The sequence below is a fragment of the Lineus longissimus genome, chromosome 8 (genome assembly GCF_910592395.1).
Source record: "Lineus longissimus chromosome 8, tnLinLong1.2, whole genome shotgun sequence".
In the NCBI taxonomy this organism is placed as follows: domain Eukaryota; kingdom Metazoa; phylum Nemertea; class Pilidiophora; order Heteronemertea; family Lineidae; genus Lineus; species Lineus longissimus.
This window is the reverse complement of record NC_088315.1, coordinates 13,571,258-13,598,822: the sequence shown is the minus strand read 5'-3', so window position 1 is coordinate 13,598,822 and position 27,565 is coordinate 13,571,258. Positions and strand designations below refer to the sequence as shown.

The window sequence follows — 27,565 nt, the reverse complement described above, 5'->3', positions numbered from 1 at the left end:
TCTAAAATAAATGTTGATTAAATGCAATTTGAATGAATTCTTGATTCGTCTGGTGGTAATTCGTCGGTACTGCTGTCTTCTTCTTCTTAGTATCATGACGACAGGCGTCGTACCCCGACGGAGGAAAGCTAAAACCGGTACTGCACCCCTGCTCATGGGGTGGCCCGTAGGTTGTCTAGGGGAAGGAGACACCTTATATTTCCTTAGTAGACGGGTCAAGACCTGGTCTACTTGCTACCCCATTAGTCCATTAAAATTTGTCCATTTATCTGGCGTTCGGTAATCCATAGTGCGCTGGAGAGTTTCGGTTAAGGTTTACTGTTCGTAATAGTCTAGATTCTCCCTGATCCTCAGCCTAGTAAGGTCCGCGGTTGACTTTGCGATTGGCGGTTGTTCCTTTCTAACGGTAGCGGTGCAATGACTTTGTGGCGCAATGGCACAGCCACTAGTTGCGTGTTGTTGAGAATTATTTTGAGGCGGGTTTATTCTGGATAAATTGGCGAAATATTCATGCAGACTGGTGTGATGAAACCGGTCGCATGTGCGGCATCTTTTTTGATTTTGACATTCCCGGTAGAAATGCGGTCCGAGGCAGTTTGAGCAAAGTTTATGTTGACGCACGGCAATGAACTTTTCATGCGCTGGTAGTTTGCACTCGAAAGGGTTATGCGGTCCTGCACAGAAAGGGCACACTTTTGGTCGGTTGTAGTTTTGCGGCGGTGGTTTAGTATAAGTAGTATTCGGCACACTCACGAACGATTCCACGGAGATCCTGTTATTTCCTGCGTGAGAATTATTCCTCTGCTGCGTTGCTGTCGTTGGTGTATCCATTCTTTCGCTTATATTTTCTAATTCCTCAGTGAATCGATCCATGAATTTTTTAACCTGGTAACGGTCTCCTTGACCAGCGGTACCGATCTTCTCGCGCAGAAATTTTGGTAATTTTCTTTCAATGACAGGAACTATAAATGTTGCACATTGTTCTATTGATACATCCATATTTTCAAGTGACCGTATGTCACCAAGAATCTTGTTGTGAAATTCCCAGAGGCTGGCGTAGTGACCCCCTGGCGGAGTTATATCAAGGAGGTTGTAGACGTAAGCTCTCGTTATTTTCCTTGGTTGACTGAATCTGTCTTTCAATAGTTGGATGAGAGCTGGTAGGTTTTCTCCGGACGGGTGTAGTCCGGTGATAGCATCCTTGGCGTTCCCTGTGAGTTGTCCTATTATGTAATTGAATTTTGTAATGTCCGCGTAGTCTCCTTTGATGACGTCAGCCTCGATGGCGTCCCAGAATGCTGTCCACGCCATGAATTTACCATCAAATATCGGTAATTTTAGCTTCGGCAACTGGGCGGTCCTATTCTTCCTTCTTTCGGTTGTGACATCTGGGCTCGAAGTCGTATTCCGTTTTGTTTGTCGAGCTAACGAATTCTTGACCTTCAGCAGTTTTATTAGCTCAGCTGACTAAGTCAGCCGAGCTTGTCAAATAAGTTGTTCAGTGGCGTCCGTCTGTCCATCCATCCATCCATCCATCCATCCATCCATCCATCCGTCCATCCGTTAAACCCATGGTGCACATTTTGTAACCGTAAGACCTAGAGACTTCAATTTTGCATTTCTGGATACTTCTGGTCAAACTCTACTTTCAAAACAAAATTTGTCGCCATTCGACCTACTTCCTGCGAGCGAGAGTGCATGAAGGAAACTGGCCTATATCGGCCTAGGAGCAGCAGAATTAGTCGAAATATGCTCTAATATTAAGATAAAATTCTTGAAAATCTATTTTATTGAGAAAAAGTTCAAAATTTTAACAGGAGAGGGCGCTACCTGCCTTTTAGTTATTTCTGCCGATTCAAATTCCCGCCCGATGACGTCAGCCATCAATGAAGTCTCCTATTTGCCAGTTCTCAAAACATGGCAGCTACACAACAAAAGCAGTAGGCCTAGCTCCAGGAACAAATCACTGTTCACTTCAGCTTCGTAATCGATTGTAACCCCACTTTATTGTGTTTTGTGTGGTGTTCCTATTCAATCAACGATGTAAGGCCTTATTATGTTGGTTTTAATTGAGAAGGTGCATTATAAGCGGCGTACGAAATACCGAAGCGGAGACAAAATGGCGGCATGTTGTTTACGCCTGGAGCTCAATGACACTCAAGTACCCAATTTTCTGCTTAAAAAGTAGTCTGGTAGGCGATATTATCACTAGTTCGTTTCAGTGGTAGTCATAAGGTCTTTATGGACTACTTTCAGAAATTAGTTCTTGAAAATTTGGCCACATTTCTGTGAAAGCGATATCGGAAGTGCATGCTCTGTTCGCGATGACATCGCCGATGTATTTTGAAGTGGAGAATTCCCACAGTATGTGCAGTGAATCGGCATGATTCTGTTCGCCTATTAAGTTTTAGTTCTACGATTCTTTCATGAGTAAAAAGTAGACATTCTAAGCAATACAATAATGTCACTCCCATAAAAATTGATTGGAAATTGAGTGAGCTACGGCATTCTGTTCGGCAACTGGCAGCGCTGAAAAAATACATTGCATACTGTACAATACCAAATGGCACATTTTAAAAAGCGCTCATTGGACAACGTAGGGAATCACCAGAAATGACGTCATCGCTGGTATAAATAGAAAACTACGGTGGCGCAGTAGAGCACAACAAAAGGTTTAGCATTAACTTCGTCATGCAAGCTTCAGCAACAAAACGTTTTCTCATGAATGATTTATTTGATCATCATCAGCTTGTTTCCCCTGATAGATAAAAAAATGATTTACAATTTCCATCAAAGTTTTCTATTTTGTGTATAGTCACATGTTATTTAACTGGCAAGGAGCCAAGCAGTTTTGAATATTCGCGGGAAAATACTTCGTACTTGTAAACGAGGCTATGACAATGAGTGTCCTCATTCATGGCATAAACTTAATGTTTCGGTATATATTTTCATACGATGATTTCACCCGAATTATGGTCAGGATTGAGGAATGAACAGTGGCATAATTATGTCAACCAAAAACATTGGTACCGTAGTGAACGCAAAAGGATATCAAATACCATGGGGCATGCCATTTTCATGCATAATGAACTGAACACCGGGAAGATATTAATGATATCAACTCAGCTGAGCGCCAGGCCCTTGGGCCTCTTGTTCTACTTTGACTGCGAATTGCGCTGCTGTCGGTAATTTCCTTGTCGATGGCGTCACTATCTTTCAGGTCGGTTAGTTGCTTCTCAATTTGTTCGTTCATTTCAACTATCGTCTGGTACAGATAGTTCATCTCCTCGAGATGTCCCTCCACTTCGGCAATATCATCTTCACTGATATCTGCGTTTTCGAGAACTGCCGTTGCAGTCCCGAATTCCGTGTCTAAGGTTCGGAGCCGGACATCCCTTTTTTGTTGTAAGGCGAGAACGCCTTTTTTAAAGTCCTTAGCTTGCTTTTTGGACATCGTGGTTACTCGTTGCGTTGTGTTGTACTCGTTGCGTTGTGTTGTAGTCGTTGCGTTGTGTTGTAGTCGTTGCGTTGTGTTGTTGAGTGTAATCCTGGTCACGGCACCATGTCGAAACTCTGGGGGTTTCTGCTCCGGGAAAAGAGGAGCGGTAAAAATCGTCAAGTGACTCGGTTGGTTTCTATTATAACACTGAACTTTATTTGATCTCTCACTGCCGTCATCTCATCGTACAAAGAATATAATTTACAGCCCCTTATGGTGGACACATGTTTTGGTGTCTTTCTCAGCCCGGAGAGGTCATCGTGTCGAGCGAAAGAATAATAAAACTTGATACTACGCCAAGTGTTTCTGTGCCTTTGAAGTCTGTAGAATTACCGACAGTTTTATTCAAAAATTTACTTCAGCGGAGCAAAAATGAGGGATTTTTAATCGGACACTGTCAATTCTCCTTACCACTCACAGAAGCCAAGCCATTGCTGTTAAGTTATGCAGGGGCTTAATCAATTACCTGCACTCCCTGTGGGGTGAATAACATTACCTTTGAACAGCTGGCTGTAGGGGGATGATTGGAACAGCCGGTATACCTGCTGACCTGCTGAACCCAGATAAATGTTATTTTCAATCCACGATTGCAGGTCACCTGATTTTCGAGATTTGGCGGGAAATTGTAAACAAACGCATGTTTGCAGTTCAAATGTAAACAAAAATGTATTTTTGGTACTTTTGGTTGCTGGGCTTGGGTTTTCCTGCAGTTAGGAGCTGGGGTCAAATTGGTGGTCTATTGTTTATGGGTGCTGTTTTAGTCAGAGGTAGCCCTTGATTATGAAGGGATTTTCATATATGAAAACGACCCTTTGCAGTGCATCACAGGAGAAAAGAGCAGGGGAGTGGCTTTTCACTCTCCTTAATCATGCTAGGAGTGTGAATCACACACACCAAAATCACACCCCCTGAAGCAGCTAGGAGCTCAGTTCGGGTAATGGGGAAAAGTCATGTTGATGGGATCGGCACCACAGAGCAGGAGCATGACGAGCAGCTTGTTTGCATGTACTGTTATGTAACATGTCATTAAATTGCATGTCCATGATCTATGTGTGTTTTATATGTTGTTTTGACTTCAACTAATTCATTGGTGGTAGCTGTAACCCTGCCTACTTCTCCTTAGTTAGCACTGTATTCCTATCCTCACCCTCGAATGTCCTTCTTGCTAATGCTTATTCTTCTTTTCGTGTGGTGTAGTGCAGCAGTGTTACTTAACTTAGCTTAGTAGTTTCAGTTTGCTCAATTCACACCGACACCCACTATAAAGGTGTCACCACCACTAAGGAAAGCTTTGACTTATAGTTGATTGATGGAGGAAGGAAATGTGCCAACTAGGGGAGAAGTAGAGAGTTCCAAGCCTCTGAAAAATGGGGACAGCTCCACTGGCACTGGCTAAACTTTGTTTAGTCTTTGCAGTCAGTAGTGAGCATAATATGGTGAGCATGAGACTGTGACAAGAGGATCTGATTCCTAAATCATCCCATATGGCAGAGTCCATTCTCAATAAGGGAGAGAGACAGGCAATAAAGTGAGGAGCTGCTGCATAGGCCAACACTAGCAGTCAGACTGTAACCACCCCTGGCCTTGTATACATTCCCTTTCATTCTGTCACCTGTACTGCAGTACATGAAGTGCAACAGTCAGAGTGGGAGACCCGAGAAAATGAGACTGAGGGACGACACTCAACCAAAGCTTAACAGCATCAGCACTTTACTGTAGGCCACTGCCTGTGTCAGGGCTAGGGACATCCATTACATCCATCCTTTTTCTCAGTCTGTCCTGTGAGAAAACAAAGACAACTAGTTATTTTAATCAAAATTGAACAGTAACTTTATTTATTAAAAATAAAAATCAGTAATAAAAACATCAAGAAGAAACTGAAACATTATGATCCTCAGCCTGATGATTGACTAGGCTTGTAAAAAACAAACTATTAATTACAGTAAATGATAAAATCCTTAAGTAAGATAGGTGAGGTATTTTAACACAGTAGGTCAGGTGGCAGCACTAGTTTTACTGTTTTTTAAATAACCAAGAGCCCCCCCCCCCCCAAAAGTAGTGTGCTCTGTTGTAGATTTATAAAAAAATCCAATCACCCCCCTATTGTTGTAATGCCTCACAAGCGAACATGTCTGTGTGGGCACAAAAACTAAACTATAGAAAGTTAACATAGTTTGACAACAATTACTGTCAGAAACACATCACTCACTGCAGTGTTATTTTCTATCTCACAGTGATTCAACCAAAGACTTGGTCAGTGCCGGGTCACTCACACAATGATCATTTCTAGTCATTCTCTTCCTCTATTTTAAAAACTTAGGCAGGAGGCTGTTTTGACTGGAAATGAAGATTTAAAACATGACACCTGCCTTTGATAAGATAAAGATACTCAACAGTTACTTACACTGCCTCAACTCAAATATACTATTATGTACATGTATGTAACTACTTAGGAATTAAAACATTACTGTATCATGGGATTGGACGAAGAAAAGAGTAGTGGGACACTGACAGGCAGAGTTAGACTGACCACAGTCCACTCTCTGGACACTACTGGGGCAAGTTAGACAGTCTCTGACTCACTTGAACTGAATAATGATACTAGTATGAATTCACATGGAATGATCATGGGAGTAGGCCAATGCTTTAACAGGTTGCTATGCTGGACTTAGTCGGAGATGTCTTCCCACTGAGAATCAGAATCATCTACTATATCCATCATCTCAGATTCTTCATAGGAGGCTGGTTCAAGTATATCACCATGACCACTCTCTGTCTCACCGAGTTGTTGGGCTTCACCACCTGCTAATCCAAGTTCTTCAAGCTGAGGAAAGGCATTAGCTGACAGTGAGAGTGACTCCGTCTCCCCATCATCACTACCCCGACTCAGACCGATCTCATCATCATCATCATCTGACCCTGCAAGTGTTTGGAAGATAATCTCACCTTCCACTATGGCTTCAGCAAAAGCTGTGTCTCCAATATCTGATTCTGAATCAGAGTCAGAATCTGGAGGGACATCTTCATCTGAGACATCTGTCACTTGATTTACTGGTGGGTCTGAAGGATAAGGATCTGATACTACACATCACCCCATTTGATTGAACTGCCTCGTTTCAATCTTACATTTTCTGCGCTTGCACATGAACACATCCAAGGCACTCTCGATTATTTCGTCCCGTTCATCCTCTTTCCAAACATGGTCATTTGCATTGATTATCAGCAGGTCATTCATAGTGCTATGGCTTAGACTCAGCCGCCTGTCAGACAACATTGCAGTTAACATGCTAAAACCAGCCTCAACTTGTCCATTGCTTGGCCCTATGCACAAGACTAGCTCAACAACCAAGCATATGTTGGGGAACTCTTTTCGTCTGAACCGGAGAACTTTCTCCCAGAATGTTTTTACTGGTGCATCAGCATAGAAGCGTGAGTGGCAGAGTTTTACATCTTTCAACTCTCCCAGAACCTTTGACTCCTCGTACCCATGGTACTCAAGAGGTGTTTTGAATCGAGTTGCCAGATATTGAATTGACCCTAGTTCTTTGGCAGTATTAACCCAGTTGGCTGGGTCTAACCAGTCCATGTTGCGGAACACTTCCTGTTCAAAGGACTGAAATTGCTCTTGCAACTGATCAACTACATCAGGGACCACTCTGGTCTTCAGGCTATCCACTTTCCTTTGCAGATTTGCCTCAGTAGTGCTTTTAGCATTCTCAAACACTAGAGAAACCTTCTCCCTGTTTGATGCTTTCATTCTGTTGTGACCTACCTTCAACAGTTCACACTTTATGTGTGAATAGCGTTGAGTCACAGCGGTGACAGTCTCAGAAGAAGCATCAGATTCAGAGGTACGGGAATGGCGATAGTGATCAAAGACTGTTGGGTCAACCTGAGGAAGCAAGTGAAAACATATGCTAGAACAATTAAGCTTCAGCTGCTGGTCTGGCCCAGGTTGTGGTCCACAAACAACATCACTGACCTCTAATTCTTGTAGAGCTCTGATTGTTCTTCCAACACTCAGGGCAATTTCAAAGATCATGATGTCCCCCTTTTCCAACTTGAGGGACAGACAAGCTACCTTCTCAAGGACCTCACGGAAGAACAAGCTGACCGTGAGAAATTCTGTATCTGACAACTTCTTGTGTACGCCCCTTAGTTTTGCATTCAGGGTCTTCTGTGACCGATCAGCCATCAGTGTTTCAATAGCCTGAGCAAGGGTAACCCAGTTATGAAGTAGGGCATCAAGACCTCGCCTCTGGTGGGCGACGAACCGAGTGCCATGCACCTTGGGGAATGTATAGCTATGAACTTTCAGGATATCCCTGGCAAAATCTCTGAAGTTTTTCTTTGTTTTGCCAGACTGTTTGAACAAATAGTAAAGTAGGATTATGAAGTCTTTCACATCTGAAAAGCACTTCTCTTGCAGTAACGAGTCCTTCAGGGCGAGTTCAACCCTGTGAAGAACACAATGAATGGTTAGAAGCCAGCTCCTTCCATTCTTCAGAAGTGTCTGGACACCCTTGTATTTCCCTGTATTGACAGATGCTCCATCAGCTGTGGCAGATACCATCGTCTTTTGGTACGTGTCCTCGGGAATCTTCAGATCATCAAAGGCGTCATCCACACATTGCTTCACATGTTCTGCAGTAGCATCCCCAGTAACTTCTTGCAAAGCAATGCAAATAAACTGTGGCTGACCTGAAATGAAGCAAAGGTTCATGAGACTCACTCTCAGAAAAATCACTTTAGTATAAAGTAAGTTCAAAAGTCTAGTAGACTAGTAGATCCTGCACTAACTGGACCAGAGCTTGGTGTCATGGTTATAGTCATGCACTTTTCGCCTACCTTGTGACTGAGTTAAAGTTAAAAACTTTACGTGGTTGGTTATCATACTTCCTGAATCCTCCATCCTTGATACACAAAATATAAAACAAATCAGGTTTACTTAAATAAACATTGTTGGTGAACCCATTTGTCATCCCAACAACTTGCTCAGTAAGTACAATGTAACTAATGTCATACCAAACCTACCATCACGGACTACACGGATGTAGATGAGTTCTTTTTCTATACCGGTTTTCCTGGCTTGGGACCCATCAGAAAGAAGTGAGAACACTTTGACATCGGTAACAAGGATGTTCTTGATCTTTGAACGAATAGCTGAGGCAAATGCATGAACTAGTTCCCTGGCTCGGTTGGAGTTGTCATACCCGCTTATCAGCTTCACGCCATTGGCCTTCATGCAATTCACCAGCGTTTTAAAACAGCTCAAAGGTTGCCCATCTCTTGCCAGGAAGTATGCTGCTATCAGAAGTCGGCGATAGGCATCCCTTAACTGGACATGCATCATTTGATCGATCTTTCTTTGCTTTGGTGGGAGGGGTGCTGAACCTGGAAGATAGAGGAAAGAGTTGTGAGTCATGGATTGATGCAGTAAAGACAGAACCGTTTAGAGAACCACCACACACAGCACACCACAGCATGTGATTGTGTTCATCTTAGACTAAGAACTAACTTAGTTCATCATGCCCAGAAGATATTGATAGCTGAAATAGCATGTAATGTAGGCCTATAGGCCTTCTTTGACTTTGCAGTTAGTAGCTAACTCTTGCATTTGTAATACATTCATATGCACCAAATAATGATTGCACTGAGCTGGCCTGGACCATGCACAGTCACAGTGTAGTGCATAATCATGATCAAGTGGAGGGTTTCTTTTCTGCAAGTTGCAAGTTGCAAGTTAAAAATGCAAGTTGCAAGTTAAAAATGCAAGTTGCAAGTAGGAAATGCAAGTTGCAAGTTGAAAATGCAAGTTGCAGGTTGAAAATGCAAGTTACAAAAAATGTATATACCCTTTTCCAGAGGCAAACAAATAGACCAGCCATCAGCCTGTCTCACTTCTGTTCCATAGGTCTTGCCACTTCACGATGCTTTCTTGCACTTAACCCCCCCCCCCCCCTGCAGTGTTGTGTGCTCAATAGCCTTGAGGACTGTATTCAATGCAAACTTAACACTAGAGAGTGCTTTTTCGGTGCTCAAAGTACCCTCTAGTATATATCAATGAGTGGCTGCCATCTTGAAAAGTAGTTCCGGCGTGGAAGTTTAAGATGAATTTCGTCCTTTTGTGATCAGGATTTACGAGTAAGCTATCATGGGGCGGTGACAATTGTGTATTTTCGAAAGTTTCGGACCAGCTCAGTATGATTTTATGATCGTAACTTATTTTTTGAAAGATTAGAAGAAGTTCTGGCAGCCCATTTGAGGCAAGTTTGAGGTTGTGAGTGTTCGTGTGAATTGGCGAAATCTATTTTTAGACCGGCCTTGTCGTCATTCAAAATGGAAGTTTCGCAACGCCGGCAGTGTTTGATATTGAGTTGAAAATGCAAGTTGCAAGTTGAAAATGCAAGTTGCAAGTTGAAAATGCAAGTTGCAAGTTGAAAATGCAAGTTGCAAGTTGAAAATGCAAGTTGCAAGTTGAAAATGCAAGTTGCAAGTTGAAAATGCAAGTTGCAAGTTTCAATCAATCAAATTGAAAATCTTATGCAATGTAGTACTCAAAGTAGATTGCTCATGCCATGTTACTGGTAGGCCTACTCGAGGTAGACTGTCTATAGATTGTCTAAGGAACCAAATGGCAGGAAAAGATCTGGTAGGCCAGTATTGGGTTTCTTCAGTAAACTCTTTAAACCCACATTTAAATATTGACGTGTCTATTCCATTTTCTATTCCATGGTCATTGTGAGGTGAACATGTACTGGGTTATTTTCTATGTTGTGTTCTCCATCTATCTATACTATTAAAAGAATAGACTACGGGACTTTGCGGAAATACCAATGGACCTGTGCTCATGAAACTTTCCCAACGTCTCAACTTGATAGGGGGTTGATACTGTGCTCTCGTGTTTAAAAAGGTCTAGCAGGCTTGGTCAAATCAATCTATCGTATAGTATGTACACCATATTATCAACAAGATTGGCGTATGATGCATATCTGGATTATAAGATGGCCATTGACGCCTTATTCTGTGACTCTGGCATGCAGTTCACCCTCCTAATCAAGGCAGCTGGCAACTTTCAGCATCTGAACACTCGTTAATCCAGTCGTCTATCCTCGCACCTACTCACACAAACAGGGGATAGAGTGGGTTTTGCGGTGACCCCAGACTGAATTATTGAGTCTACTGAACACAGACTGAACAAAATCATGCAAATAATCATTTTTCAGTTTCCCTTTAGAGTAAATTCCTTGATCTTCAATATGATTCCAGTGAAGAAACTGGTTCCTCGATTTAAAGTAACAGGAAGTTTTTTGATTTCTATTCAGGATTGAATGCATCAACAAAAAGTTAGAAAAAAAATGTTTACTTAACTTTATTGAATCATCATATAATAATGCAGAACTATTTTTTATGAAACACTCTGTATGCTGACATCATTGAAGCATGAACATTGAGACATAAGAAGGATTATTATAATAGGTACAGTATGAAATTAAAAAATTACACGAGACTTACCTGGTAAGTTGAAGTGTGATTGTGATTCTGTGAATCTCAGAATCACAAACGGAGGGATCACTTGAGATAGTGTACGCCCACTATCTCCTCACTATTGAACGAAGCTGAATCCTCAGCTAAACAAATACGGAATGTCCTCAAAGAAAAAAGGATCACAGGGAAGGGAACAAACCTAGGGAGGGTGCGTGATCCCTCCGTTTGTGATTCTGAGATTCACAGAATCACAATCACACTTCAACTTACCAGGTAAGTCTCGTGTATATTTTTAATTCTGTTTCATCTCATTATCACGTCACTACGTGATCACTTGAGACTTGAAAGACTTGAGGACATGAGTAACAATAAACAAACTACCTTAGTTACTGTATTAGAGTATGTAATAACTCGACTCTACTAGTACATATTATATTGTATGAAGTTGCATAAGTCACCAGAACACGACAGCAAAACACTATTTAGCAGGTAGCGCTTTAATTAGAGCCTGTCCAGCATTGGCATCATTATCAGATGTGTTAACCGGCCTATCATAGAATTTCGCAAAAGTTTTTGCATTTGCCCATCCTCCACAATGCAAGACATCGTCTATCGGCGCACCAATCGCTTTCATTTTTGAGGTAGAGGCAGAACGGCAAGAATGTGGTGAAAATGATGTAATGTCAACACCAGAGTCTCTTAAAGAACACGACACCCAACGGGAAAGTGTGTCACGGCTAACCGCCTTATTAGGTTTCACATAACTAATAAACAGAGCACCGTCCGTACAGGCATCATCTGTCCGTGAGACATAATGTCTAAGCGTGTCAACAATGCACAAATCAGGCCTATCCGTAAATTCTTTTAAGACAATGGCCTTCCGATGTCTGCCTGGCTAAGTTGTTTTTAGCAAAGAATCCACATAGAAACTGCACACACCAACTGAAAACTTGAGATTCTCCCTTTTTAATTTATGTTGTGTGTAACCTTTGACCTGTAAGTAAGGCCAATAGGGTAACTGTCTTTTGCGACAACTCTTTGATGGAAGAAGTGTCCACTTTTTCAAGGTAAAGAAGGACGAGATTGATGTCCCATGTAACCGTATAGCGTGGCAATGAAGGTCTTTCGTTAAAGACACCCTGGAGGAATTGACAAACTCTTTTATGTTGTCCACAAGGCACATTTCCTGGAAAGATGATTATGGTAGACAGCGCTGATCTTGCACAATTAAGTGCACTATGTCCCAGGCCAGTCTTATATAGTTGTAGCAAAAAATCAAGCACTTTGCTCACAGATGGATGTCTTTGATCACACCCGTGCCTGAGACAGAAAGACTCCCATTTCCTGAGATATGAGTCATAACCGACACGTGTCCCGCCCCGCCAAGACCGTAAAATAACCTCGGCGGCCTCTGCAGAAATGTCTTCCTCTAACAACGACTCCCTGACAAGGGGCAGGCCAATAGCTTTATTCGTTTCCAAAGTGGGTGGAGCTTGTCTACTCCCGGTATTCGTAGGAGATGCTTCCTCGCTTGAATGATGTGGGGCTTGTCTATCAACAGCTTCCTCACTGTCGCATACCAAGGCTGAGTGGGCCAGTCTGGAACCACTGGGATGCCGGAGGCCTTGTCCTGGATGATCTTTTGAAGGACTCGGCTGATTATACTGAAAGGTGGGAAAGCATAAAATGTTTCAGTTCCCCAATTCAAGGTGAATGCGTCTACCGCCTCTGCATCCGGATCGGGCTTCCAGGATATAAATCTATCCAACTGATAGTTTTTTCTCGATGCGAAAAGGTCGAGCTTTATATCGAATTTTGGATAATGTTGCATAATATTTCTGAACTCATCTGGGTCCAACATCCACTCTGTTTCATGATCAAAGTGCCTGCTAGCCCGATCCGCTGTAACATTATCAACACCCGGAACATGGGCAATAGAGATCCACAAGTCTCTATCCCTAGCCCAAACCCAAATCTTTCTGGCCACTTCGTTGCATTGCAAGGAATGGCTCCCACCAAAGTCTCTTATGTACGCCAAGGTGGTCATATTATCAGTGAATACTTTTATATGTTTATCTCTTTCATGAGGGCACAGCGCCTTTAATGCAAACCAAACAGCAGTAATTTCTTTCACATTTATATGCATACCAGCCTCATCTGGTTTCCATGTGTCCCCATTGGTCACACTAATATCCGGTCTTGAGAAACCGAATCCAGCATCTGAAGCATCAGTCCAGATTGCAAAGTCTGGGTTGCCAAGGGAGAGTGGTTTACTTGTACTGTCAATGTTTATGACCCACCACTTCAGATCAGACTTCGCGAGGTCAGACAATGTCATCCGGGCTTCAAAGTTGCCATGGGAAAGCCGCAGTGCACTGATTTTCTCATTCTCAAGTTGCCGGTAATAAAGTTGTCCCATCTGCACACCCGGACATGCTGCAACTAGTTTCCCAGTGACTTCAGCCACAAACCTTATCCTGGGATTGGTTAGTTGGAGGAGTTCATTACATGCATCTTTTATCCCTAGTCGTTTATTGGCTGCAACTTTCACAACCATGCATAAAGATTCGAGATCAAATCCCAAGAAAGTAGCTGTTTGCTTGGGGTGTAAAGATGATTTCTCTGGGTGGATTATGAAACCCAACGTCTGTAAGCTTTCAACAATTAGGCGAACATTGCGCTGGCATTCCGACGAGCTTCCAGCGCAAGTAAAAATGTCATCAATGTAGACTACCAGTTGTACTCCACTTCTCCTCAACATTGCCACAACAGACTTCAAAAGTTTGGTAAATATACGAGGACAAGGGGCAAGTCCGTTGGGAAAGACCCTGAACTGATATTTTGTCCCTTTTCTATGGAATCGGAGGTATTTTCTGTCCTTCTCTGAAATGGGTACAGAGTAGTAGGCGTCTTTGATATCAATTGTCGCCATGTGACAGCCTGGTGTCATCATTTCAACAGCTGTTTTCAGCGATTCCATTTTAAAATGGTGGTATTCAACAAACCGGTTCAAATATTTTAGATTCAGGATTGTTCGAGACGTCCCATCTTTTTTGGGGCGGGTGAAGACAGTAGAAATAAATTCACCCTCCTTATTTCGGAAGAGTACCGTTTCATCACATTCTTCGATCACACCCTTTCTTAAGAGTTGCGAGATCTCTTTGTCAACTATTGCGCCCTCCTCCTCGGTGAATTTCGTCTCATGAGGTGGCTTAACCTGATATGGTTGTTGTATGAAGTCAATATTTTATCCCGACACAGCGTTTAAAATGACTGGGTCAGAGGTATAGTTTTTCCACCTATCTTTGAATTTAGCCACTCTGCCGGCTTCAAAGTTCTCAACTTCAGATCTTGAAATCTTAATTGTATTATCTACAAATTTCTGGTAGTTCATGCATGCAGAAGAAGGGAGACAGCAACTCACCACAGCTTTTGGAGAGCTGGGTTGCGGAGTGACAATCCTAGTTTCTACTTTCTGTCTGCTGTCCCGCTGCCGGGCTGCTTCTTCCATGATTGTCTGGGCCAGGGCTTTCTTGAGTTTCTTCCCCTGTATTGGTTGTTTCGATAATTCCCCCGGCCGTATTGGGGGTTGTAGCCTCCGTAGTTTTTTGAACCATAACTACGGTGGCCTCCTCTGTAACTGATAGCGGCATCTCTGCCGACATCATCCGTACGACCAACTTTTTTCAAGGTCTTCTCTATCTCGTCCCCAAACAGGTTTTTCGTGAGAGGGACCGTTTCGGAGGTCAAACCGGCATATTTGGCTTTTAGGCCCGGTTTGATCAATTCCCTCCGTCGCATTGAAAGGGAATAATTAGAATGGCCAAATAGCGCTAGAGCGTCGGTGAGCTTTCTAATGATCGGCTCCCGTTTGTCCTTGCTTATTAGCTTGGATATTTCTTGAGTTGCTTGAGCAACTGCAATAGACCCTTTCACCAGATCTTTTTGGCAAAACCCGAGCCCTTTGTCCTGGTTTTTCAACTCTTTGGACAGTTTGCGTCTTAGCTCCGGGTTGACCTGTGGGACCGTCAAAGCCTCACAGTTCTTTGGTTTTGCATAATTTGCCTGTTTTTCCTTGATTAGGTCAAGGGCCGTCGGTTCCCAGAACCGTTTATTTATAATTTTGGCAAGAGTCGCCCCTAGCTCAGGGCCACACTTCTCGGTCTCTACGACCTCATCTGCAATCGAGGAAAACGGATCGTCGTCCTCAGATTCCTCATTATATTCGGCAGGGTGATCGTCATCAGACGATCCTGCCAGCAGGGCCTCAGCATCATCATCGTCGGCCATTTCAACATCATCGTCAGCACCAGCGTCTAGCGCTTCTTGTGTGACTTTTCTTTTCTTGGGCTGCTCAACAATATTTGCTTCGCCCATGCGCTTATCAAGGCGCTCTAATGTCTGGGACATACCCAGCAGAATTGCACCGAGGGAAGGTCCCCCGGCATCCTTAGTATCCGTGGCACCCTTATTAGAGGGGCCCGCTTGAACATCATCATCATCAATGTAGTCCAAAACTTCAGAATCCATGATAAAATCCGAAATGGGTCACAAGTGGAAGTAAAACAAAGAACGTCTTGCAAGGAGCGTAGCAAGGTCACAAGTGAGGAGCTAGTGGGCGTACACTATCTCAAGTGATCACGTAGTGACGTGATAATGAGATGAAACAGAATTATAATTTCTAACTTTCTAACTTGCCATCTCTTAGTCGCCAAAATCCCTAAGTCGACGTAAAATTCTTGGTCCCAACCATGCAAAATCAATGATTTTCCCCTCTCAGCTCTTTACACCCAGTCTCTCCACAAACCTTCAGTAGAAATCAAGGAATGCTACAACCAGCGCTACACTTGGCAATTCGGCCAGTTCACAGTTAACTACACAGTGGCTCTGGCAGGGTATCTATCCCACTACTCCAAATCACGTGCAACCACGCATATACATGATTAATGTTTAAAGGATATAGAAATCTTGACCTTGAGTGTGTTTAGCTTCAGTTTTGATCATTGCCCATAGGAGGCAAAAATTGGTTGGGCTTCCCAAAAAGGTAATTTATGCTAAAAATACTATAGGGCTTACGTAACATGCACAAAATGTGATGAAAACAGATCAAGAAACCCAATATTGAAATATGCAATGGAATTCCTGGCTTTCTTAAATCATTTATCTAGACAGCATCCAACTTCAACTCTCTAGAAACCACCCATAACCGGAACGTGGGAAAAATTCTAGGATAGTGCCAAAGAACTTAAAATTAGACTTAAAACTACAGTAAAGGCTTATACCCACGGACGCGATTTGTTGCCTTTGTCGCGCTTTCGTCCAAAATACAGCATGCATGTATTTTGAATATTACAAAATCTATTTGATCCCAAACCTAACTCTATATCAGTGCCAAGCTATTGTTCATAGGACACTTTACCCAGGACACTTAAAACCTTTACACCAGTTATCATTTGACCAAAAAAGTCAACACACTCTTTTTATAGGCCCTAACCGATCGGCAGCTTTATCAATCATACTTGCATGCATGAATTTGGCCCTTGGAATTGAGGCGGTCGGACAATTTGACAATGCGACAACGGAAGAGCCCAGGGCAAAATCAGATCTGATCCTTTTAACCTGGGCTGTTCTTTGCATTGCTCATCTACCCTACCCTATAGTTGGACTCAGTTTGATTAGAATGTGTCAGCTAAGTGGAATTTTAAAGTATGCGCTCTTGGGAGCCGGGGATGTGTGTGGTCAAGCTCACTGTAAACTCTAGAATCTAGAACTCTAAAATCAACATTTTTTTACTGTAGGGGGCCTACTCTTTATGAGGGCCGGGGTGGGGGGTCTAAGGGAAAGAGTACTCTTAGCAACCTAGTGAAAACGTTGGAAAGTGAACAACCCAATATAGACTATGCTAAAAATGTCCAGTAGGCATAGTCAGGCAACATGCATGACATGAGATTGATCGAGATAATAGTAGCCTTGGCATGATATATAGCTACCGGTATACAATCAAAATACAATGTACAATCAAAATTATGAATTGACCAGGCCATGCTCTCTAAACAGCATTAACCTTTGAGCAAAATTGCTATCAGGACAGAAACACATGTATTAGATGAATCGTACTTGCGAACGACAGTAAACATGCATGAATAGATATCGCACTACACGGTGAAATACAATAAAATGGTCAAGTGGGACCATGTGCTCACCTGTTGTCATAGGTCGAGAAGCATTTTTAGCATCTCTTGTATTGGAATGAAAATAAATTTGACTGGCAGTTAAGGACAACAAGTTCAAAAATTCGGTACACAGACTACAAAATTTTCCAGTGTGTTTTCCTTTCTAGTCGAGTGACGGTGCCCTCCTCCCCATAAGTCTGAAACATCATATTTCTGACACCCCACAAGTCCGATCGGCATTCAAGAAAAAAGTATCATAGGTCTGACCAGACGTCCCATCTGTCCAAAAACAGAGCATCCATTGGGATTTGGATAGTGGCTTTATGGGAAGTTGGACTTGTGATACCTTTTTCTTTAATGTCGGACTTGTTGTGTGACGGACTTATGGGAAAAGGTCAGAAAAGATATCTCCCTTGTCAGACTTATGCGGTGTCAGACTTCTGTTGTGGGGGGCACCTCGAGTGACAGGTTAGATTGTTTGAAAACTGAATTATTAAAGGTGCACGCCAAACTTGGTGAGAACTCTCTTGTGTCCCTCAGATAAATCAGGTTTCACCTCGTCATGTACAACAATTTGACTAATTTGACTGATTTGAACACAGTTGATGTTCAAATGGAAGTATGTTGCAGAAGTCTTGGAAGCAACGCGTTCTTCCCCATTAACCATGTATGTCCTCTTCAGGAATGTTTTGAGAATTACATCATTTGGTGGCTTTTTATACTTGTCTGCAAATTGATGCTTGCACCCATAGCATGTTTGAAGGCCGTGCCTTGTTCTTGAGTTGGTTCATTTCTTTGCCTCTGCTCTTTTGGCGTATTGGAAACTTGGGACTTCTTTCGGCGTTTAGATTTAGGTCCCTGTTCTGTAGGGCGATGAGAACCGCTCTCCGGCACATAAATTCGGTCCAGTTCTTTAGAAAAGGCAGCACCTCTTTTTTTATCTGCCTTGAACTGGTCAGCCTTCTTCTGCTTTGTAGATCGACCACGACCCCCAGGACATCTTCCCTCGTAGAAGCCCTTGATCTCCGCTTCTTGACGGATCGCTCCGATAACATCTTCTTTGGCTGTGTCAAGAAGCGTCATGTTTTTTTTCCCGATACTGCTCATCTTGGCATGACCGACTTCAGCAAGGTTGGATGATGGTGCGTCACTTGGCTTGAATGCCCTGAAGATGTGGCTGCGTCTTTTATGCCACCAGTTGAACCAATGTTCAATTTCCGTGACGCCACTTTTCATGAACTCTGTCATTCTGGCGCAGGCACTATTGTAGTCAGCAATGGTTAAAGCGGTAAGCATTTCGTTTGTTATTTCAGTGAATTCACCAACCTGATGTGATGGCATCATTTTTTGCCTGCCGATGAACACTCTGCTTCCAATGAAATTCACAGGAGACTGTTCTTTTCACTCCATCCTCCCCATAAACCTGCTCAATACTGCGCCAGTTGGCATGGTTCTCGTCAGCCACAAATCCGTGAGGGTTGAATTTCTGGTCAGTCTCAGTTGCTGTTGCGACCATCGCATTGATGGTTGTCCAGAATGTTCGTAAATTTGTGGTGTCCTCCTTTTCTGTGTCACAGATGGCTAGCTGTACCAATCTTCGCATGACAGGGTGATAGACCCAAAGGGTCAGAGTGACAAATCCTTTACAATGGTCGTGCTTTCCGTCAACATAGGCATATTCTCGGGAAAGCACACCTCCCCCATCTTTGTCCATCGCCAGCATCAGTTCGACCATCCCTTTGCTTGATTTGAACACGTAAGAATGCTCACCATTGAACGCCCTGTTGTTCATGCGGAAGATGAAAAACTGGTCCTTCTCATCGCATTTATGTTTAAATGCGGCTCGTGCTTCAAAATTTTCACCGCCCGGAGACGTGTCAGCTTTCAGTCTCTGCCGAACATTGTGCATTCGCTTAAGGTCAGTGTATTGTTCTGCGACTTCCTCTATATTTTCCCATTGAAAGTTTTCTGAGGACATGAGGTTCATCATTTTTGATGAAACTATTTTACCTGGAGTGATACCTGGATTTTGCTTCAGATCTTTTTCAATGACATCCAACGAAATCTTGGGTTTTGTGGCTACACATGTATGTGTACCAGTGTGCATAATTGTCACAAAGTCCTTGCGAAATTCCCAAATCTTTGTAGCTGGGCACTCAACACTCTCAGCAGGTTTACCGCAGGAAAAACACACCTGAGTGTCACTTTCCTTCTTAAATTGTTTTCGATTTTGGCTGCCATACATCTGCCGAAACTGGCACTCCCCATTCACAAATATTGGGGATCCCTTGCAATGAGCAAGTCTCCGCTCTCCTGAAAATCCCTTTCTTGAACTTAGACAGTAACGTGCCCATGGTCTACCATCTTTGGAGACCTTCATCATAACCTTCTTTTAACTGCAAGGAACATGGTACGTGTTCAACCCATCAATATCATGGGGAAGTTCCTCTACCTTTCGTGGCTGGCACTCTGCCCAATGTATTAGATCATACTGGTCGTTTCTATACCTATTCTTCTTCTTCGGTTTTGTAGCAGTCTCATCTGTGCTGTCAATAGACGATATCAGGAGATCATCTGAAAAAAGTGAACTTATATGATAAGAACTATAGGTAGGTAAGCAGGCCCTGCCTAAACTACCGGGCCCAGTTGCACAATCGGTGTAATTCACTAACGCTGGCATTAAGGCCTGTTTCCACTGCGACTGGTGGCAGCACTGGGGGTGAAAAACATGTCCCCACGTCCATTTTCTGGTCAGGGTCAAAGGGCTGGAAATTGGTTGACATCGACACTGAAAGGGTTAACAACAAGAGTGCTATGTGGCAAAAATCATAACAAAAAGAATGTTACCTGTTTTGACAAAGCCAGGTGATGTTTCATATCTTTTGCTGCAGTTTGCTTCATTTCCTCCATCTTTACGACCAATAACTGAAAGCAAATGGTTTCTGTTGAGAAATCATAGGCACCCCACCGGAAATTTCTATGGGGTGTTGCCCTAGCACATTGAATGTTCCCTATCAATTTTCAGCCTTCACTTTCACCCTCTGCCCAAAAGTGAAGTAATCCAGCATGTCTACTTCAGTTTTTAGGCATCCCATCGACTACCTAAATGTAAATTACATACTGATTTTGTATCCAATTCAAAATCCGAAATGGCCGCTAGGTAGCCGTCTTAGTTTATGAATTCCGACCTTAAAAAGAACCTGACCTTTAAAAAGAACCCGTGGCCCATTAGACTTTAAAATTGTTTGTGGTATCTTTGACTGGGTTCCGACCCAAATTCCAAGATGTCGGCCAGGCAACCATCTTAGTGTTTGAATCTTAATTTCTAGAACCGCTCTTTTTCGTGGACATGAATTTTATGGGACACCTTCGTCAAAGGTAGGGAAGACACCCATGTTGTTTTATTTATTCCATCTTCTATCTCAGGCGGTCTGACAGACGCAAATTTTCTGTGGTACCATCAACCAAAGACAGGGGACGTTCCAGGTTTTCATGTTAACATCAAAAATGCTATCTAAATCTAAATCTAAAACAAAAAATAATCTTACCAGGTGATGTTTCATCTCTCTTGCTGCAGTTTCCTTGATTTCTGTCATCTCTACGACCAATAACTGAAAGCAAATGGTTTCTGTTGAGAATTCTGAAAAGGTTTTCTTTTGATAGGCCTACAGTCTTAGGTTGAAAGACATCTTAGTCAACTGAAAATGGTTGCCTCGACAATAAATGACCATTCTTTTTAAGAATGGCGATTTAGCTCAGAGGGCTAAGGCGTTGGTACATTTGTGCGAGGCAGTGTTGTCGAAGTCGTGGATTTAGAGTCCTAGTCAGAGTTGGAACTTTTCTTTGTTTCTTCATCACGATGATTATTGGTGCAATTTTAGTATATTTGTACATCCCCTTTCAATTAATAGCTGCAAGCCAGATTTTGCAGTGTGCTGCGTTTTTAATCCATGGATTACCAGTGTTTAAAAAACTATATGGTAAATCGTTATCACTTCATTGACCACCACTCATTCCATTCTTGACAATTACTCACCTTCTTCTGCCAAACTATGCACATTAACCTTGAACAGATCTATCTGCTGCCCGTCATCAGGATATCGTCTTGTGAGGTGTTGAATGAGCTTCTGTTTCGATCGGAATACTATCAAACATGCACTTCCATCTGGGTCGGACATGCCCTTTGCTTGGCAGGCATGGCTGTCAAAAACAAACCATGCTCCATTCCGTCCTGGCAATATTGCGTTGGATCGGTCACCAACTCTCAGCACATATGAAATATCCGCCTCCTCCTGCACCTGCTCATTGATTAAACCCTTCATCTCCATACCGAATTGTGGCTCTGTTAACACACCAATGTTGGCTTGTATGTGCTGTTCATCTAGAGTACCAGTCTGGATCTCGGAAATCTCATCAATATCTACTGTCAAGTCTGTCCTATTCTCTGGCCATCCGAGACGTTCCAGTGCTTCCGCATGTGCCCGGTGTCCCTCAATGAGCACTTGGTGAAGAGTAAACTTCGTCCAATTCTCAGGTGGTTTGAGAAGGGCAAGTACAATTGCCATCACACTCATGGAAGTGCACTGAGAACCGGCAAATGCATAATTAAATATCAAGTCGGAGGCCTGGTGGAAGTCTCCCAATACTGCATATCCCTCCTCATCATCCTGCAAAAAGAGATAGAATAAAAATTCAAGCACAAACTGACTAATTTGTCACCAGCATAACTTCAGGCAGTACACTGCTGCTTTAAGTGATGGCGAATATTGTATGATTCTCATATGGTGGCAATTTCAAGTGCAATCTACAGGAATTTTCGGCCTCATGGAGGATGTATCTGACACCAGAGTCATTCATGGTCACCATCTCTAGCAAGGAATCGCCAGTTGAAGCAGGGCAGTCGCAATCTGATATCATCAACCTTAAAGTACTCTTAACCCCTTCAGACCCGACCACCCCGAAAGGGACGGTAAACAGCCAGCTCTGACCCTGTCCAACACATGTGTGACACAATAGCTTTGCATCATATCCGCCATCTAATGGACCTACTTTTCAAGGTCACAGAGGTCAAAGTGTACTTGAATTTACGAATTTGAATTTGAATTGAAGTTTCATTTCTTTACAACCAATGAAGCTATTGAGACCAAATTTGATACATATGTACCTCTAGGTAACAACATTGACTTGGACACTAAGTTTCGGTCTTGTACGATCCATCGTTTGGCCACAAGAGGACCAGGGTTAGATGTGGAAACAAAGTCAGTGCAATTTCTCCCTTTTCATTGGAAACAGCTCAACCAAATGTTCGTGTTGGATGCATCTAATGATGGGACATAACATATTCTACATTTGTCTTCTTTAGAAAAGCACATCTTTTCTGGACCAGGTCGGGGGCATAAGCCACACCCTGCATTGCTCTTGTCATCTCTTATTAGTCTATTTATGAACCAAACATTTAGACCCCTAAAATAACGTTTCAAATCCAGCTCAGGCCACACTTGACGCCTTCTATACTCTAAGAGTAGATGGTCAATGGTAAATGTCATGAGTCTTCAACTGTCAATCAAGGTGCCCTATGGGTTTTTCTAAATAGCGGCCCTCTCATTTACAGTTTTCTGCAACACATACACTGCTCCTTTCAAAAGGAAGAAAAGACCACAAACAAATGAAATATCTTACTCACCGATATTTGGTCTTTTGGTTCATGTGGCACAGTTGTTAGTGACTTTCTGAAAGCAGAAACAAAATTTGGTATGATAAAGAATACTGAATAAGGTGCGGTGTACAGCCTCTGGGTCTACCCCCTCTATTTGAGGAGCCAGGAGGAGGAAAAATAGGGTTAATTTAATAAACAGGACGTCTGATGGACAAATGGTCAACTTTACGAGTTGGCACATTTAAGTTGGAATAAATCCAGAATTAACATTGAACCAACTGTACTTCATTTTGCCATGGGCGGCAGAGTTGTCTAAGGACATTTAAGGACAAAATTATCTGACCTTGACCCTGCGACCTGGAAAATTAGGTCGAAAGAATTTAAATGCGGAGGCTATTGTACCTTTGCTATAAATATTGGAAAACCTACCAAGTACCATATATTTTTCAAATTTTTCGTGAGTAATCGTATATATTCTGTTCTAAAGTTTTAGGTCAAATAAAAAATCGGAGGATATGCGATGTACCATTAGTAGAAGTACATTACCATATTTTTTCTCCTATTCTTCGGACCCGTAAAGGAGAAAATGCAAATTTTCATCTTTGACCTTTCGTCCTGGTGGCCAACCCATGAATCATCTGACATCATACCATCGGTGAGCCAATTGCAAGGGCGTTGGTCACATTTCGGTATCGATCATATTTTCAGATCAGCTGAGATTGGCTAATAGGTTTACGTATTGTACTTACGTTACTTGATAAGGCTTTCGTCCATGTCTTTCATGTCTTTGTCTAGGCTGATGGATGATGTCCGGTATTTCTTCAAAGTCATTGTTGTCCTTAAAAATAAATTATGTGACCAATTTACCAATACTTGGGGCCAATGTCTGATGTTGGCGCACTATTTTGTTGAAAGGATGTCCACCAAGTGGATAGACGGACTTCTAACAAAAGTTTGTACGATTTTTGTGTGACCTTTAAAGCAGAGCTTATTCAGTGAAATATTGCATGTCTCTCACAATGAATTAAAAATGATAACATAATATAAATGTACACTGGTGTAAGATTTATCACTGTGGTCAACGTACAGATACTTGCCAGGCGTTCACCCGCATTGACGCAATTCCGACTTGCTTACTTGCAGTGAATCGAGTGCATTGTGTTGTGAAGTTAGACAAAAGTTGATGGCGTCTAGGGTGTACGACTTTTAAAGATTCTTTACATTTTCTGCCTCAAATCTCAGCAAAACCTTCAAACTTCGTACAATTTCCCACAATAGAATGTTTCATTTGTACCTGAATTCTTCCCTTTGGGACTGAATGCTGGAAATGTCCCTATTTCTCCAAAGACAGAACTTTTTTTCAACGCAAGGGTTACATCGCGTTTAGAATTTATTACAAGATAGAAATTAGAATGACTTAAAGAATGTCACGCAAGATAAAGAATTGGTTACCCAGTATAAAAAAATCGAGACCCCGGTGTTAATTGATTGATTTGGGCATCAAAGGCAACCAAAATGTGCTTTGACAAATATAGCATCTGCTTTCGAAAGTTCAACTATGCGGTAAACGCCTAGCGTCTATGTGTAGTTGACCACAGTGTTCATGAATTGTCACTGACCATACAGATACAAATGATTGTGCACAATTTGAGAGCAAACAAAATTTATGATCAGGTGTGGAAATCAAGCCGCAAATTCATTTCATGGCAACTTCGCCTAGTAGGTAAATGGCCAATCTTCCTTACCTCTCTTAAACGTCCACTGCCGTTTGACACACTTTCAGCACTGCGACTTCCTTGATGGTCTTCATCAACATTAGGCTCTGACAATCTGAAATTAGAATTTTTTCTTTTCTTTATACGGTACTGTTTTTTAAGTAGGCTATCAGAAAAGAACCAGACTTTGACCACTTAGTTATTTTCTAGGATGACCAGAAAATAACAAAACTCTGAGAAGTTGGCTTAATGTTAAATAAAATATAATCAATTTTTCAAAATTAGATAACCCCTAGGAAAGGCTTACTTTTGGTGGTCGACCTTGCTAATGTCTGTCGAGTCCAATTCTAGTCGAAGATTGTCTGCATTCTGTTGACTACTGGTTGATTCTCCATTAGGGTGGCTTGATGTCATCTCATGTTCTATGAATGAAATGAATGTATTGCTATCTATCATTTATGCAACATGGAACATACATGTACATGTACAATCACTGACTAGACTGTTTCAATTGAGAAATATGATATACGTCTTGGTTCCAAGGGTTCAATACTGAAGGAGCTGGGGGAAAATACAGTGGCGCCACTCAAATTCCAGCTAGTCTTTCATCCTGGCTGGTTTTTGAAACATGCTTCTTCTCGGTGCATTGCATGGACAGAGGTTTTGATTGTAAATTCCAATTCAGGCTGTTTACATTGCTCTCTATCCGTTGTTAAAACTAGCAGTTCGTCACCTAACGTTTATTTGAGTTATGGATGCGTTCAGATTAAGCTATACCTGGTGATTTGTTTATTGAGAGGGAACGTCTAATTTTGCGGAGATGTACCACCCATAAATACCGTTTATCGTATCACTTCCTATAGTATCCGCGATGTGATTCATTTTCAGAACAAAATGTTTGGAAAAACCACAGATAATTGCATACCCTTGTGTGAATTTGATCGCTGAGAGTGTCTATTTCAGAGAGGAGGTCGCACTTGTTCAGTTGCTTTAGTACCAGCCTATCTTGAGCATCAAGGCATATGGACCCTGCATCTGCGTGTCCTACTATGTATGTCAGAGGAATAGGATGGCATGGGTCCCTCTGCCACCAAAACAATAGTGACTGTCTATGGAGATAAAGACCCCAGTGCCACACCCCCGTGGCTGACTTCCTTCAGAAAATAAGGTGGGTGCTGCAATGTTAAACCTGCACATGCCAAAATTACTGATCACCAAAGTCAACCAACCACTTTCACCAAGTACCCAGCACAGCATGTCAGGCCCCTGGAATTAGGTGGACGGTAAAAAGAGCTGATGTACATGTGTACAGAAGCTCCTGCCAAGAGATAAATGGGGAAGATAACCGCTGTGTTTGAATGGTAGAATGTAAAATGGGAATTTTGATGAATAACTTACCGGTTCCTCTATCGTCATCTGTTTCAGGCTTGGGAGTAATCTTTCTGCTGAAGATTCGTTGAACATCTTCAATACTCGGCCTTTCCTTTGAGTCAAATACCGAGCAAATCAGGAAAACCTCATGAACCGGATCCCAATATCTTTTCCGGGTCAGTTCATATTTCGGAAGATTGCATGGTCGCCTTTTCTTCATCATGTGACGTTCCAGATATTTCCTTTGATTCATTTCTTCTGATTCTTCCACTTCCTTCCTGTAAGGGAAGCTTGAGTCTGGATTGCACATGGAATGTGCAACCATGCCTAATGACCAGATGTCCATTCTCTTCAAATCTCCTAAATTTGCAGTGACAAGGGTCTCCAGCAGGGCCTCCGGCGCCATAAAAGCCGCTGATCCTTGGACAAGCTTTCGAGTATTCCGCGACAGTTGAAACGTTTGTATGAGGTCTGACCGAGCCTCACCGAAATCTGTCAGCTTCGCAATCACTGGACATGTATTCCACAGGTCTTTCATGCAGGAACCTGGATTTAAAAAATGTTGGTTGGACACAAGGATGTTGTCAGGTTTTAAGTCCCTGTGCACAACATTGCTTCTGTGTAGATAGGCCAATCCTGATATAACATCCTTCATGATAAAGCCCTGCATATGCTCGAAGTTCTCGAAATCACATAGATCGTCACATTCCTGTAGAAGTTCCCCAAGATTGTTTATAGGCTGCTTGTCAATCGATAGCAACTGGAACTGGAACTCCATGAACTCCAGCAGCATCGATGAAGATCGTTCATTAAAGGCTAAGAACTTGACGATGTTGTCATGTCTGTGGCTACAAATAAGCCTAGCTTCCTTCAGGACAAGAGCCTTTTCATGCCGTTGCTTTGCTAGACTCGTTTTCACAACAACTCGATTGCCATTCTTGTTGGCCACATACACAATGCCATAGGTCCCCCTGCCTACTTCACGAAGGCTGCTTAGTTCATTTTCCTCGAAAGAAGGAAGATCGTGTGTCTGAGGCTTCGTTTTCAAGGTGATCGGAACTTTGAACATGATGAACTGTCTGAAAGAGAAAACATGTTGTCATAAATTCCCTTATTCACTAAGTTGGATGTTGTTCTGGTCATTATCGCCTAGATGTACCCAGTCTTGTTAAAAAAGTAAAAGACATCAAACATTGCCTTGCCATTATCTGTGATACTGGCCCAAAAATTTAGTATCATACACCCAAATGGCCTCCTTTCTGCTGGATAGTCACGCCAAAAGGGTGGATGTCATCCTGGGTAAGGAAAAGATTTACCCAGGACGGTGCTGGGTAAACTTTGTCCGGGCAAAAGATTTTTTATCTCTTATAAGATTTGATACAGGTAACGTAGAAGAGAGCAACTGGTACCAGCATAAACTAGGCCTATATATTCGATAGTGAAGGTCGCACCTCTCTAGCATCAATGGTTATTGCGTAACAGGTGCTAAAAAAAAACTCCCAACCAGATGCTTTTTGACATTTTTTAGACACTTTTAGGCCCTACTTGACAACAAGTTCATGTGGATTTCCCATTTTAATGGTAAATTATATTATATTATGAGGCTTGGGACCTTAATTAGGCCTATTTAATGTGAGATGGCCAGTGCATGACATGCATCAGC

General features: G+C 42.3%; 3 protein-coding genes across 4 annotated transcripts in view; 1 reads left to right on the top strand and 2 right to left on the bottom strand.

Moving 5' to 3' along the window:
- Positions 1-27,565, top strand: part of LOC135493045 (uncharacterized) — a 111,500-nt gene that overhangs the window by 29,810 nt on the left and 54,125 nt on the right. The gene's annotated exons all lie outside the window — the stretch shown is intronic.
- LOC135492942 (uncharacterized) lies at positions 316-3,454 on the bottom strand. Its single transcript, XM_064779689.1, has 2 exons — positions 3,160-3,454; positions 316-1,463 (listed from the first exon to the last, which is right to left on the bottom strand). Exons 1-2 carry the CDS (start codon positions 3,452-3,454, stop codon positions 316-318), a joined length of 1,443 nt encoding a protein of 480 aa, XP_064635759.1.
- On the bottom strand, positions 12,605-15,654 carry LOC135492878 (uncharacterized). Its single transcript, XM_064779568.1, has 2 exons — positions 14,412-15,654; positions 12,605-12,651 (listed from the first exon to the last, which is right to left on the bottom strand). Exon 1 carries the CDS (start codon positions 15,515-15,517, stop codon positions 14,456-14,458), a length of 1,062 nt encoding a protein of 353 aa, XP_064635638.1. The 5' UTR covers positions 15,518-15,654; the 3' UTR covers positions 12,605-12,651; positions 14,412-14,455.